This window comes from Centruroides sculpturatus, unplaced genomic scaffold (genome assembly GCF_000671375.1).
Source record: "Centruroides sculpturatus isolate CEXI.00-Female unplaced genomic scaffold, Cexi_2.0 scaffold452, whole genome shotgun sequence".
NCBI lineage: Eukaryota > Metazoa > Arthropoda > Arachnida > Scorpiones > Buthidae > Centruroides > Centruroides sculpturatus.
In genome coordinates this window covers 187,109-201,478 of record NW_019384638.1, presented here as the reverse complement: position 1 = coordinate 201,478, position 14,370 = coordinate 187,109, and the positions used below count along the sequence as shown (strand labels likewise).

General features: G+C 28.7%; 1 protein-coding gene across 1 annotated transcript in view; it reads right to left on the bottom strand.

Moving 5' to 3' along the window:
* The window catches only part of LOC111625902 (putative transcription factor p65 homolog), a 59,624-nt gene that overhangs the window by 20,068 nt on the left and 25,186 nt on the right, over positions 1-14,370 (bottom strand). The window contains exons 4-8 of the mRNA XM_023369160.1: positions 13,993-14,084; positions 12,295-12,435; positions 6,548-6,646; positions 3,059-3,286; positions 486-584 (exon numbers count right to left, since the gene is read on the bottom strand). Of these exons, the coding sequence (XP_023224928.1) occupies positions 486-584; positions 3,059-3,286; positions 6,548-6,646; positions 12,295-12,435; positions 13,993-14,084 (659 nt within the window). The remainder of the gene's footprint in view (positions 1-485; positions 585-3,058; positions 3,287-6,547; positions 6,647-12,294; positions 12,436-13,992; positions 14,085-14,370) is intronic.

The following is a 14,370-nucleotide window of genomic DNA, read 5'->3' as shown; positions in this document are numbered from 1 at the left end:
AATTACTTTTAGTTACAGTAGATATATTGTTATTAAATATACGCAACCTATAATAATAGATTAAAATATATTATTGTAGATAATATTTTAAAAAATATTGTTTGTTAACTTCTTGTCTTAAAAATAATTAAATGATAAATCAATCTAAAATCTAAAAATAATATTTTATTAAAAATTACAAAATAATTTAAATACATTTTTCAGATTTAGAAATTATCTATTAGAGAAATGGTTAAGAAAAATATGAAGAAAATTTTTCCTAAAAATTCTGTTATCTTAAATCATTAATTGGAAAGCATTTGATTAGTGAATTTCAGAATAATAATCACAAATGAATAGGTAGTAAGATATTCTTTGTAAATTTTGTCATTTATTTTATAGTTGTTCTAACCCAGAAATATTAAAATAAATGAATAAAATTCAATTGTATTTTTTTTAATGCATTTTTCATATAAAAACAGAATTTTTGAAATAGTTATAAATACCTTGTCCTCCAGTAGCACCTTGTGAGGTCATTTCTCGTATGTAATTATCAAAACAACCTTGTTCAAATTTGACTCGTTTACGAGCAAGATGTTCTGGATCTGAAATAGAATAAATTATGTTATTAATTATTTAATTTATAAAAATGTTATTTGTCAAAATTCATTTTATACCATAATGCTGTCTGTATCCTTTGTAAAAACCTTGTACATAAATTTAGTAATTAATTAATTTTATTTATTGAACTTTAATTTTTTCATAATCATATCACTAATACTAAATACTGTCACTAAAGTTAATTTTCTTCAGTATGTACATAAATATTAATCATTAATATAGTACATTTCAAAACTTAAAGCATTATTTTTTTAAATATTTCTCTCTTAAATTAAAAAAAATTCTGTTTAATTGAATATGATGATTTAAAAATAAATTAGTTTATTGTAGCATTTTCAAATAATATATTATTCTACAGTACATAATATAAAAGTAAAGAACTAAAATATATAATTGAAAATAAACTTATATAATGTATTCAAAATTCTATATGTAAAATACCATCATTTTGATGCATTTTTGATATAATAATTTAAAAACAAATCCATTCTAGGAAGTAACATCTTAAATTTTTATTTTTAACTAGCAGACCCGGCCACACGTTGCTGTGGCTCAAAATGTGTACAGTCGTACCTCAGGATATAAAATTAATCCGTTCCGAAACTGAGATTGTATCATGAAAATGTTGTAAATGTGAATCATTTTTTCCCATACGATTACATGTAAAACCAAATAATTCATTCCAACATGAAAAACACACTCAAATTAAAGCTGAGTAGTACATTGAAAAAAAAACTTTAGTAAGGAAAACACTGAAAAATGCATTTTGTAGTTGTAAATGTATAAATAACCATAATAGAATAATAATTGATAAAAAAAATGTAGTTTTATTTGCACTTTACCTTTGAGGATAGACGACGGTGGAGGTGTAAACTGGTGGCGGAAGAGCAGGAGATGGGAAATGATACTAAAACTTAACTTTCATAACATAATGTAACAATAACTTAAAAACAACTTAACACTAATTTTTTACTTTTCTGTTTTATATATTTTTTAAAATTTTTATTCACTACTTTTTGCTTTCTTTCCTTCACTTCCACCAGCACTTCCACTGGATAGAGATCACTTCACTTCCACCAGCACTTCCACTGGATAGAGATCACTTGGTAAAATATCTATCCAAAGAGGTTTGGCTTTGCCTACTTTTTAAAATGTTTCTAAAATGACTTAGGCAAATATTATTACTCTGAGCAGCAATATGGCCAGTGTGAACCTTTTCGGGATGTTTCTTTCAATAAAATCAGTCACTTTCTGATGATACCTCAAGATTTCCTTTATCGAGCGAGATCTTTCCACAATGAAGCAAACATGTGGACTGAGACCGATGAACAGAAGTGAATAAAAAATGGCGCTGCAAACTAATGTAGCATCATATGGTGAGTTTTTGTTCGTAACGTGGAGTAAAAATATGTTCAAATTTCATGTCATATCCTGAAAATTTCGTATGCTGGGGCATTCGTATCCTGAGGTACCACTGTATTACTAATGCACATTATCTAGCATTTAAAAAACAATTTGAAAAAGAGTGCAGGGTTGATTTTGGGGTTGATTTTACATAGATTTCAGAATTGCAATTAAGAACTTTCATCTATCAAGCAACAGCTGTTCCATAAGTGTGGAGTATATGATGAAATGGACTATGCAAATGTTTATTTTTATTTTAGCAATTTTCTGTAGATTATACACCATCGTGGGTTACATACATGAAAATATAAAACTACAATCTCAGTAATCAGCCATACATGGGACTGGAACAGTGTTGGATAAGGAGATTGCCAGAGAAGTAATATAAATTCAGTGGCAGATAAACAAATTTGACAGCAAAGAGTTAACTATTAATAATGCAATAAAACACAATTTGAACTGCTAATCAAAACATCAAAGCACGCTGTTTTCACCAGTAATCAAGTGTCACCAAGTTGGTGAACTCCACTAAATTTAATGGGATGTACAGTACAGTAGTGGGAAATTTCATATTTATACAGGATTGTGTTATAAGATACAGTGTCTTTTTTTAAAGCAGCCTAAGATGGTGAGCCTAACAATCAGTATTATCATACCCAAGCTTAAGTGTTCAAACTCAGGCTTGATATCATGTCATGTTTAGAAGAAATTGAAGCTTGAACTAGTGGGCAGTTTGTTTATGACTTTGCAACATTGATGGTAATACCTGAATTGATTACTGAACAAGTCCAACTAGTGATCAATCAAATTATTATATTGTATTTAACAATGTTAAATCTGGTTTATTTAATTTAACATTGTGTTTTAACTTAATTTTATACAATGTTAAATCAATTTTGGAACTATTATTAAGCTATAAAAAATTTTCTCATTATTTCATTTAAATTATTTTTTAAGACATGACAACAACATAATAACAATTTATGTATCAATGTATTTAATGAATTACATTTATAAGAAAAAATAAAAAATCACATTAACTGAATATTTTTACCTCCATCTAATGGCAGTAATTGAAATTTTCGAGGTTTTCCAGCTGAGTTATCAGATGGCCGAATGAGCTGAATCCAAACATTGACTTCATGAGAAACATTTAAATCAAAGTAGCTTGGTGTAATAAAACTAATGGCAACCTGTTTATGTATATCACTAGGCTGAAATTCAGCATTGGCTGACCATATTTCTTGCCCATCTTTTTTTTCAAAAAATCTTATTTGTACATCTAAAAATTTTTAAAAACAAAAAAATAAAACATAATTTTCACAAATAACAATACAAAAATATGAAATACATTAAAATAATTTATAAAAGTATAATATAATACATAATTAAAATTAAATTTATGCAACCTTCCAATTAAAAATTATATAAATTTATCTATAAAAAATTTTAATATGTAAAAGTTTACACTGTCAAATAAAAACACCATAAATAAATGTATTAAATGTAACGTTAGAAATATATATAAATACTTTACTATCTTTACAGTTCTTTTTATTGACATATTACAAAGCACTGAACTACAATGTGTGTTGTCCAGTAAATAAATGCAACAATACAACTCAATCAAACCACGTCTCATATACCTTCATATGATTGCTATCTATTAGAGAAATATCAACTTGGCTGCTTTTCTATGTTATCATGAAAAATCTTTTATTACATCTTTAAATTATTAAAGATTGTTGAAAGCATTAGAACAATTAACAGTTGCTCAAGAATAGTAAACTGTGATGAAGTTTCCCCATAATGGAAGTTGCCAACATCATGGAAATTCATGATAGATTTTTAGCAGAGATAGCACTATAGCCTGCAATCTGTATTTGAATAGTATAATTACTTCCAGAGTGATCAAACAGCTACAGACCAAGTACTTCAATGCTAGCAGTGAGTAAAGAAAACTTAGAGACAATAAAAAATTTTAATGTTATAGTAGAGCCTCGAAAACTCGGCACTCCGGATAACTCGGCCACACCCTGGCAGGGCAAAAAAATCCTTAGTCAATTAATTTTCATGATAAAGACAGCTTTATGCCTCAAAGTATTTTTCTGAGGTCTGTCTTACAGGTAAATTATTGTACACAGTGTATTCATTAATTTTCATTTTCATGTAGTAAAGGCTCTATGCCTTCATAAAAGACGTACTTTTCCTTTGTTTACGGGTATTTGGGCAGTTTATTCTCTGTCGTATTCTCAACTAAACAATACATACAAGTACAGTACAGTATTTTCTGAGGAAACACTCATACTTATTTTTTTTAACCCCATTCCCGATAACCCAGCATTTTCACAAACTCGGCCACCCTTCGGTCCACATTAGGCTGAGTTTTCGAGGCTCTACTGTATTGCTGAATAGTCTTTTAGCCTTGTAGACATATAGCTTGGTGGACATGATGCAAAGGAATCCTCTTTTTGGGGGAGAGAAGGGCCTCCATTGTCTGTTATGTATGAGTCTAACTCTCTATGATATATAGCATTCCAAGTGGTTTCAAGTTGCATAAAATACATAAGGTGTTTGAATTTGACGCAGAGAATGAGAAAATCAAGAATGGCTGCCCTATGGTGTGTAATTGTCTGTGATGAAGTACTTCTTGATCTGACTTAAGTCCAGAGGTCTCCAGTGGTAACTGGATCACAGTTTCTTATGATTAAACTACAATCACTGGAACTCTATAGTACCATTTGATGGGACCAATTTCTTTCTTTCAAAGTTGTAAATATGAGGAAATGGCCAAAATCCATTGAAGATAATTTCCAGCCAAGTCTACTTGTAAATATCATCATTGCAGGTACAATGCACAATGTTGAATGGATGGTTTTAAATGATTACTAAACTCAAGTAATATATGAGGGCAAGATGAAAAATTCTTGGCCTAGTAGTGAAAAAATTTTTTATTTTAAAAATGCATTTATTTCTCAATGTAATCTCCCTTTAATTCAATACACTTTGTCCAATATTTCTCCAATAACTGGATTCTGTTGTCTTGTCACCTAACACTGTCATTTGCTTACTTTTATGCTGTAAAAATAAGTGTTTGCAATAATGTTTGTAATGTATAATATTTGTGAATCCATAAAGCCAGTCCAGCTATTTACTGGATAACCCTTGTATAATGATTATTTGTTTATATCAATATTTAAGCATTTTTAATCAGAAAAGCAAATTAGTGATTTGCTTACTTTTACCATTATGAAATACAATTAATATGATATTAATTAATTCACACTATTATTGTGTGAAGTCAGCCCTACTACAACATTGAGGAATGTCTGTAGGTTAAACAACCAGAAACTTGATGATTCATGAGGATAGTGTTCAAGAATTGAAGTAAAGAAAGTTATGTGATGTCAGACAGGGCCTGTAAACTATGAGATCATATATTATACTTCCTCAATCCTGAGATGCACTCTTTTACCCATTCTTACTTATCAAAAAAGAGATGTGCCTTAGAATCAATGGCATCTTACATTCACAGTCTAAAACAACAATCAAAAGTTATTGTAATGGACCATATAATTTTATGTATTATGCATCAATAACAGATGTTTTAGCTTTGCTGCTCAATGACCACATCAGTTTGAATGAGTTTCACTGTTAATAAGTATTTAAAGCTCCTGTTTAATGATAAAATTTCTTCAAGACATTATAATTCAGTATTAAAAAGTTATTGTTTATGCAGAAGAGTATGGAAATAAAGCTGAACACTATTCATTTCATGATATTGTATTAATATTTGTATTATTTTTCTAACTTATTGTTACTTATGAAATTTAATAAAATTGATTACTTTCAATTTTTTTTCTCTCCATAAAAAATTTTTATAAATTTAATTTTAAACTCACACTAAATCTTAGAATCAAGAAAATATAGTTTGCATCAATTGAAATTATTGGATATTTATCTAATAAAGATAATTAGATTCTCTTGGTTATGGTTAAGAAATACAGTAGAGCATCGATTATCCGACTCCCGATTAACCGTCACATCGGTTAACCGACTGTTCTAGTCGGCAAATTTCAAATCGCCGCTAGTGATGTGGCATTACAATATTTGGCTATGTCTTGGCTACTTTAATATTATTTTTGTTAAATTTTTGCGTGTTTCAGCTGACATCAACGGCTCGACCATTGAAGGGAGGCCAATATTTAAACGAGACTTAATTTTCTAATTATGAGTGGTTGTTTGTTTCGTGAGCAATAAAATAATTTAAAAATAATTTTTAACGATACAATAGCGACGATTATTATTTTAAAAAAACTTTGTTAGGCTAAACATCGATGAAAATTCGACGCGAAGTTGGTTAATAGCAATATACTAATAAACTAATTACATGGGATATACTAATATCTTAATATACTATACTAATAATGTATTTTTTCCCTTCTTTTCAGTTATCCGACCAACCTGAGTCCCCAATTGAGTCAGATAATCAATGCTCTACTGTAAATATAATCCAAAATATATATAAAATAAATTTAATTACCTTTATTTACTTTTTCACAAAGAAGAATTACTTCAGTTCCACCAGATACAGGGGCAGAATAATGACTTAATTTGTGAATAGAGAGATCAGAATGTGCCTCTGAAATAAATCACGTAAATTATATAAAAAATAACAAAATCATAACAATTATATGTAATTAAACATAATTTAAGTTATGAAAAATTTTACAATGATATAGCACATTTAATATTGTATTTTAATGATCACATACTAAATAAACTAATAAAGTAAAATGATGAAACTGCAAATATGACTAAGCAGAATATACAGTAAATTGATTTTTCCTCATTTTTACCTTAAAATATCTTACCTTAATTTTAATTTTAAAATACAACATGTAAATAAAAAATTTTATTATGGATTTTCATATATATTTCTCTAAATGTATTTTTTAAACTATTGATAAAGTATATATATACATGGGAGAGTCCCAAAAATAACAGGAATAATTTTGTGGAAGGTGGGAGGTTTGTAGTACATGTATCCACCACTAGATGTCAGTAGATAGAATTTTCTGGAATCAGTATGCGAAGCAGCGTTGGCATGTCAAGACTTGTTGGTTCATAGCAAATTTTTTGTGAGAAATATTTTTTTGTTTTCATTGAAAATGTGATATCAGATTTTAAAGAGTAACGTGCTGCTGTGAAATTTTGTTTCCTGTTAGGAAAAAGTGGATTGGAAATGGTTGAAAGGATTCGACATGCTTACAAACAAGATGCCAGAGTAAGACAAGGGTTTATGAGTGGTTTTTCCACTTTCAAAAAGGAGAAATCTCACATCCTGAAGATCAACTGAGATCTGGTCATCCATCTACCATTCAAACTGTTAAAAATGTTGAGAAAATTCGTGATCTCATTAACAAAGATCACTGTCGCACCATTGATGAACTCGTTAATTTGTCTGGGATTTTGTGGAGTTTGATTCAGCAAATTTTGTCACAAGAACTTGGCATGAGAAGAGTTTCCACAAAGTTTGTTCCATGCTTGTTGACTGCCAATCAGAAAGGCAATTGCTTGGCAGCTTGTCAGACTTTGAAAGAACATTTGGAAAATGATAACTGGTGATGAATCATGGTGTTATGGTTACAAACCGGAAAACAAAATGTCAATCCAGCCAGTGGAAAACATCAATATCTCCTCCTCTCAAAAAAGCAAGACAAGGGAAGTTGAATGTGAAAACGATATTAATCTGTTTTTTTCCTTTTATGTGAAAGAAATTGTTTATTCAGAATTTGTCCATCCAGGCCAGACAGTCAATCGACATTGTTATCTGAAAGCCTCAAAAGACTTTGTGATGATGTGAGAAGGAAAAGAAGGGACTTGTGACAAATGGGGGATTGGTTTTTCCGTTACAACAATGCACCCGCTCATACGGTGCTCTCTGTGCAGCAGTTTTTGACAAGAAATGGCATGACCCTCCTCCCCCACCCCCTATTCATCTGATTTTGCACCTTGTGATTTTTCTTTTGTCCCCTAGGATGAAGAGGAAACTCAAAGGGAAGCAATTTCAGACAGTAGAAGAAATGAAAACAAAAACAATGAAGGCACTAAGAGGCATTTCAAAACAGGAATTTTCTAGGTGTTTTGAACAATGGAAAAAACATTTGGACAAATGTATTAAGGCTAATGGAGAGTATTTTCAAGGAGATTAAAATATGAAGTTGTTAAAATAAATACACAATTCTCTTCTCAAACTGCACTTACTTAAAAATAACCACTCTTTACTAACCTCTAACATGCAGTCTATTTTATTAACATAATCTAACGTTTTTGATCAAATTAATTGACCTTCGTTTACGTTAATAAAATAGACTGCATGTTAAAGGTTAGTAAAAAGTGGTTAAATACACAATTTTTTCTGAATTTTTTTCCTGTTATTTTTGGATCCCCCACATATATATCTTATTTGAAGAAATGCAATTTGTCTTATAAAAGCTACATATTTTTCACATACAATAAAACCTATGTAAATCAGAATCACAAGGAACTGAATTATTTTTTCCATTTTGGTAGGTTTTTGTTTTAAACAAGTTTTAGTTTTTTATCTTTAAACTAAACCAGATAAAATGCCATATAGTTACATTCATTTTTTATAGTAAAATTACTTTAAAATATGTAAAAACTTTTATTACTAGGTTTAATTTGAAACAAATCCAATAAAGACAGCTGTAGTCCCTAATCAACTGGAAAAAGTTCTCATTTTGTTCCCAAAAACTTATACTAGGTATTTGATGTGATCATTTTAAGCTCTTGCAACAGTGAACAAGACAATTCAAGTATCAAAAACTAGTGTATTTTTCTAGGACTTTCTTGCATAACATTTCACCTGCTCAGTGACAGAGTCCAAAAAAATTCAAGTATGGAAGTGGTAGGCAGTGTATTTCTCTCTCTGGGAGCATCTTTGAACCAGGTGAACTTGCTACTTGGCTTCTTTTTGAAAAGGAACATAGAATTGTACATGATGATTGCACTATAGATAAGTGCACATATAGCATTATGAGATCACAACTGCTTCAGAAAGTACAATGCATCAAAATTGGGTTTCTTCAACAATAGCTATACTTTTTCTTTTGGATCTTATGAGATGCAATAACATCATCTTGTATAAGGGAACCATGGACAATACACATTCTGGAAAGGAAGAACTGTCCAGAAAAGTGCACTTCAGAATGTGTGTGCAAATGTAGAAAAAATTTAAGCTGTAATTTGAGCCTAATCTTCCATGTTCTAGAACACAGTCACCAACCTTTCTTATCTCACAGACTACTAAACTCACAATTTTGAATCCTGTGGACTACTGTAATAAAATTTTTAATTAATACAATAATGTTTGGTTTTTTCGTCATATGGATTTTATTGTAGTTAAATATTTGAAGACAAAGTCCGCCCAAATAAGGACCACCATTTATTAATTTTGTTCCTTTTTTTCGTTAATTTCGTTCCTAGTTCCTTCTTCAGAAAATCTTTGTATTTTTAATTGGATATATTTTTTGTGTTTTTTTTAAAGGACTTTTTAGCATTTAGGCGGCTAGTAGCCTAAAAGGAAAGTCAGTCACCAAGATTGTACAGTCTGGAACACGAAATTAATAGATGATGGTCCCTATTTGGGCAGACTTTGTCTTCATATACTTAAATACAATAATGATCATAAAAGTTCTATTTTACTTTATTGACATGAAATTCACTTGTTTAATAATAACAAATTAGTGTAAAGTTTGTTGCTGCTTGTTTGAAATGAGTTTATGGATTCTTGGCTCTTTTCCATGAAGGAGGACAATTGCACTCACATTATTTATTAATAACTGTCATTTCATGTTTGGTTTAAAATTCAAATAATAAACCCCCAATGAGTGTGAAAAAACAACCAAGCATTTTGTATTTCTTTCCTAATACTTCATGTAACCTTGAGTTGATCAATGTCCACAACCAGCTATTGGCAACAGCTGTTCTAGACCAAACCAATGCAAAAAAAATTTAGCAGTTTCCATAGTAATTTAAAGTATTTATGCACTTTATGTTAAAAATTTACTAACAAATTAAAGAAGAAAACTTCTATCAGTATTTGCTTCTTTTATTATTAGAAAAATCTTGCTGGTACTTTCCATACCATATTGATGCAGTCTTCAGGCTAGTTTGATAAAATGCTGAACATGCACCATTACAAATTTATTCATTTTTGAAACATTTCTACAACAGAATACATAAATTCAAACTGCTGACGTTAACATATAAAATTTGAATCCAAAAAAATAGTGTTGCAATATTTAGAATGATGAATATGAATTTTTTTTAACTAGGTTTCAAACTGTAACAAACAATGATTGTTATTAAAACAATAAATACTGATAAAACTCTAGTTAAATGTGCAACACAAAATTAAATTGTCACAGCACTTGAACCTTTAAAATTATAACTTGCTAAACTTATGAAACTAAGACATGGTGTATCTCAGTGCACAAACAAATTTATATCTAATAAAAGGTATTCAGAAGGTGATAAGGAAGATAGGAGAAAAGAGAGTGCCCTTAATGCCTATGCCATTACCACCTTAAAGAGCGAGATCAACAGGTTTAGCATGTCAATCGTGAAATAGTTACAGGGGTTGTTGTTGTGATATACAGGGTCTCCCAAATGAGCAAGATGCTACATTCTGTAAATGAATGGAGCAAAAGTGCATCTGACCATAAAGGTTCACTGCTATGCTCAAGAACTCTCCTAGACAATTCTGTGGTTTGTTTGCCATGTTAAATGTCATCCTGATGCTCCATTATTCTAGGAGTTGCCCCAATGTATGAAATTGTGGTAGCACCAGAACCTTGTCTTAATGAAATTTGGTATATCCCTGATCTCTTGAGAATAGTGTGTGGGTTAATATCATTGCATATCAACCTCCATAAGAAAGGTTGTGGTAAGATGGGTGAATAGTACCCATATTTTTTTAAATAGCACGTGAAGTATAAAGTAACATGCCTTAGATAAGAGATGAAAAGATATGTACATATTCTATCAGTCTTAAATAAACAAACATCACTAAACCCAATATATTATAAATGCCGAATATTATCGGGCTATAATTGTAAATACTGTCAATGGTTATAATGTAAGCTTATATATACTGGAAGAGGAGATAGAATTGAAGGTCCAGATAGCATAATTGGCAACACATCTGCATAGGTAAGCAGGAGTTGTGGGTTCGAGTCCTGCTCCGGGCTGATTCTTTTCTTCCAGTAGTTCGAAATTATTTAAATTATCTAATTAAAATTATAATTATTAAATTTATCAAGAGATGATGCCTAACGCCTAACTCTAGTGCCAAATTGTCTTATAAATTATTAATATTATAGCCGTTTCTTGCCAGATATTATTCGGCATTGGTTGGTGTATAGCTATCAGTCTTAGTTTTGTTAATAAGATGATCACTGAGAAATTGATTTTAAAAATCCTAGAGCTGATGACATTGCATGTGCCTATACTACAGCCACTTTTTCTAATTGTAGACCAACAGTAAACAATTTTTCAAATAAAATATAAAAATTATTACATTATTGTCTTTATGAAAAAAGGAAAATAAAAGAATATTTTATTTAAAGAAAAAATTGAGCAATAAAAATATAAAATTGCTTAATTTAAATACGGGTATGTTTATCACCAGAATGGTATTCAATTGTAGATGGCATAGTTCATAATTTTTGTACATATAAAATTATCTAAGCTCCTATTGCAGATAAAATTACAGTTTGAATTGTAAAGTTGTAGAACAGGTCAAAATTTTAACAATTTCTTAATTGAATAAAATTCTACATTTTGTTCAATTAAAAAAGGATGAAGAAGGTATGCCACATACTCTCAAAAATTCAAAGTGAAGTATTGTGTAACCAGCTTCCCCTGTAGTGCTGAGTTACTTGTAAGTATTTGCTTCTCAAACTATAAGTGGTTTGTGATAAATACAGCTGTCAGAACAAAATAAACAATGTACTGATTACAACATGCTCTACAATGAGAACTGTAAACAGTTCTAATTGTAAAGTTGTAGAGCATGTTGAAACAGGAGCTTAAATTTTGAAAAAATAATAAATTAATGTTTTGTGAGATAGGATAAATTCACTGATGCACCAGTGAGCAGCCCATCTTCAATAATGTATGAAGGCAAGCCTTATTTACATGAATCAGACAGTTCTTTCTGAGCTATTAGCCTGGATCACTTTTTAAGACAGAATAAATACTCACTTTTGTCATATATTGGATCACTAACAACTGGTTTCAAGGGATACTTTTTTGTTTTATCTGGACTCATCAAAATTACTTGAAAAGCAAGACGAACAACATTTAAATCAATGCTGTTAGGCTGTTGTTTATGTTCAAATCCAGCTGAAACATATCAATTTTTAAATGAAAAAATTATTAAAAAACCAAAAATTAAAATTAATTAAATTAAACATAATTTAGTTGAATATAAAAATTTATACTGTATTAATAAAAAGAATGATCAGGTTGCAAACTTTTCCAATTTTCCCTAGAAAAGTCAAGATTGGTTATATTGATACAACTAGAAAAGCACAGTAAATATTAAATGGTCTTAGCTTCTCAATTCAAAGTATACTCCTAATTGAAACAAATTATTTTACAGTACTAGTCACTCAAATATATCAACTAAACAATGTTTTATTATATTGATAGAAAATGAAATAAGCTAATAATATTCAAAATATTAAAAAATATATAGAATCATACAAATCAAATGTCAAAACTCAGTAAAATATTAATAATATTTATCATAATATAAAATGAATGCACTTACTGATATATGAAAATTTAAAACAATGTTACAAATTACATAGTTTATTATAATAAGCTGCATTGTTAAAGTAATGAAAAACAAAAAAAAAATAAATCAATAAAAAAATTATATTCTATTAAATTATATAAATTATTAAAAATATACTGAAAAAACAAATCAAATTACATATTAAAAATTTAAAAATATCAAATATTTTTAAAAAATTGTATTTTATTAATTGTGTTTGCATTGGATGAATAGTGTTTCAAATTTTGTATTATTACTTGTGATATTCTTATTATTTCTGATGAAAGTTCTTCTATTGCAAAAATATAGTGCAAATAAACATCAATTTGCTTAATAGTTTAACTTTTGTTTAGAAATCTATAAATATTTTTATTTTAAATTTCATATTATATATTACATCAGTATGTCCAATTTATCTGACACAAGTCTGATGAATGGTAACTTGTATAGAAGTTGCTTTAAATAATAAGTCATAATTGTAATCAAATTACAGTAAAACCTCAATTTAATAGACTAATTTAGGCAAGGTGGTGTCTGTTAAAGCCAAAAGTCCATTATATAATAAGGTAGGATTTCCAATTTCATGTATTAAAAAATTGACAAATTAGCTTCTCTGCTTTTACTTATGTAGATACATTTGTATAATTAAAATTATGTATGTATGTATGTATGTATGTATGTATGTATGTATGTATGTATGTATGAGAAGTTTCATTTCACAAAAAAAGGTTTCTATACATAATATTGCTCACTGTAGTTCTGAGATTGTAATAAACAAGTATATGATCTAAATTAAAATACACAAACAATAGTGAGAAATACACCTTAACTGTATTTATTAATTAAGAATGGTGACTCTTGATAAAAAATTTATTTGCATGTTAATTTACTTGTTAATTTAATTATATGTAAAAAGAATTTTAAAATTAACAAGGTGTTAATTTCCTGCTCCATATATCATACAAATTGGAATTTTATCCATTAAATCCAAAGTCCATTAAATCAAGGTTTTACTGTAATACTAAGAAACAATACTAAATGTTGATTTGATCAATTTACACATTAATTTAAAAGTTTAAAAATTACATTAAAATAAAAAGAATGATAATGTTTGAACATACTGCGGAATGGATCTACTCTTAATTGTTCTCTTTGATTTAGAGATGCTTCTATATTTTTTTTCTTAACACACTGTATTCCAAGACTTGTGAAACTGTAAAAATAAAATTTAAAATTCTTACAAATTAAATAAACTATATTTTTACATAACTTAAATTTAGCTTTAGCTTTTTTGTTTTATATTGGTTAATTACAGCTTTAAAATTTTATTTATAATCATATAGTACAAAGTACAAGTAAATGAATGTGTGTGTGTGTGTGTGTGTGATGTAAATACAAAATGTGTTATATTATGTAACATACAAATGTATATGTAAAATTAACACATTCATATTTAAACTGAAAATAAGAATCATTATATTTTTATATTGATATTTTAG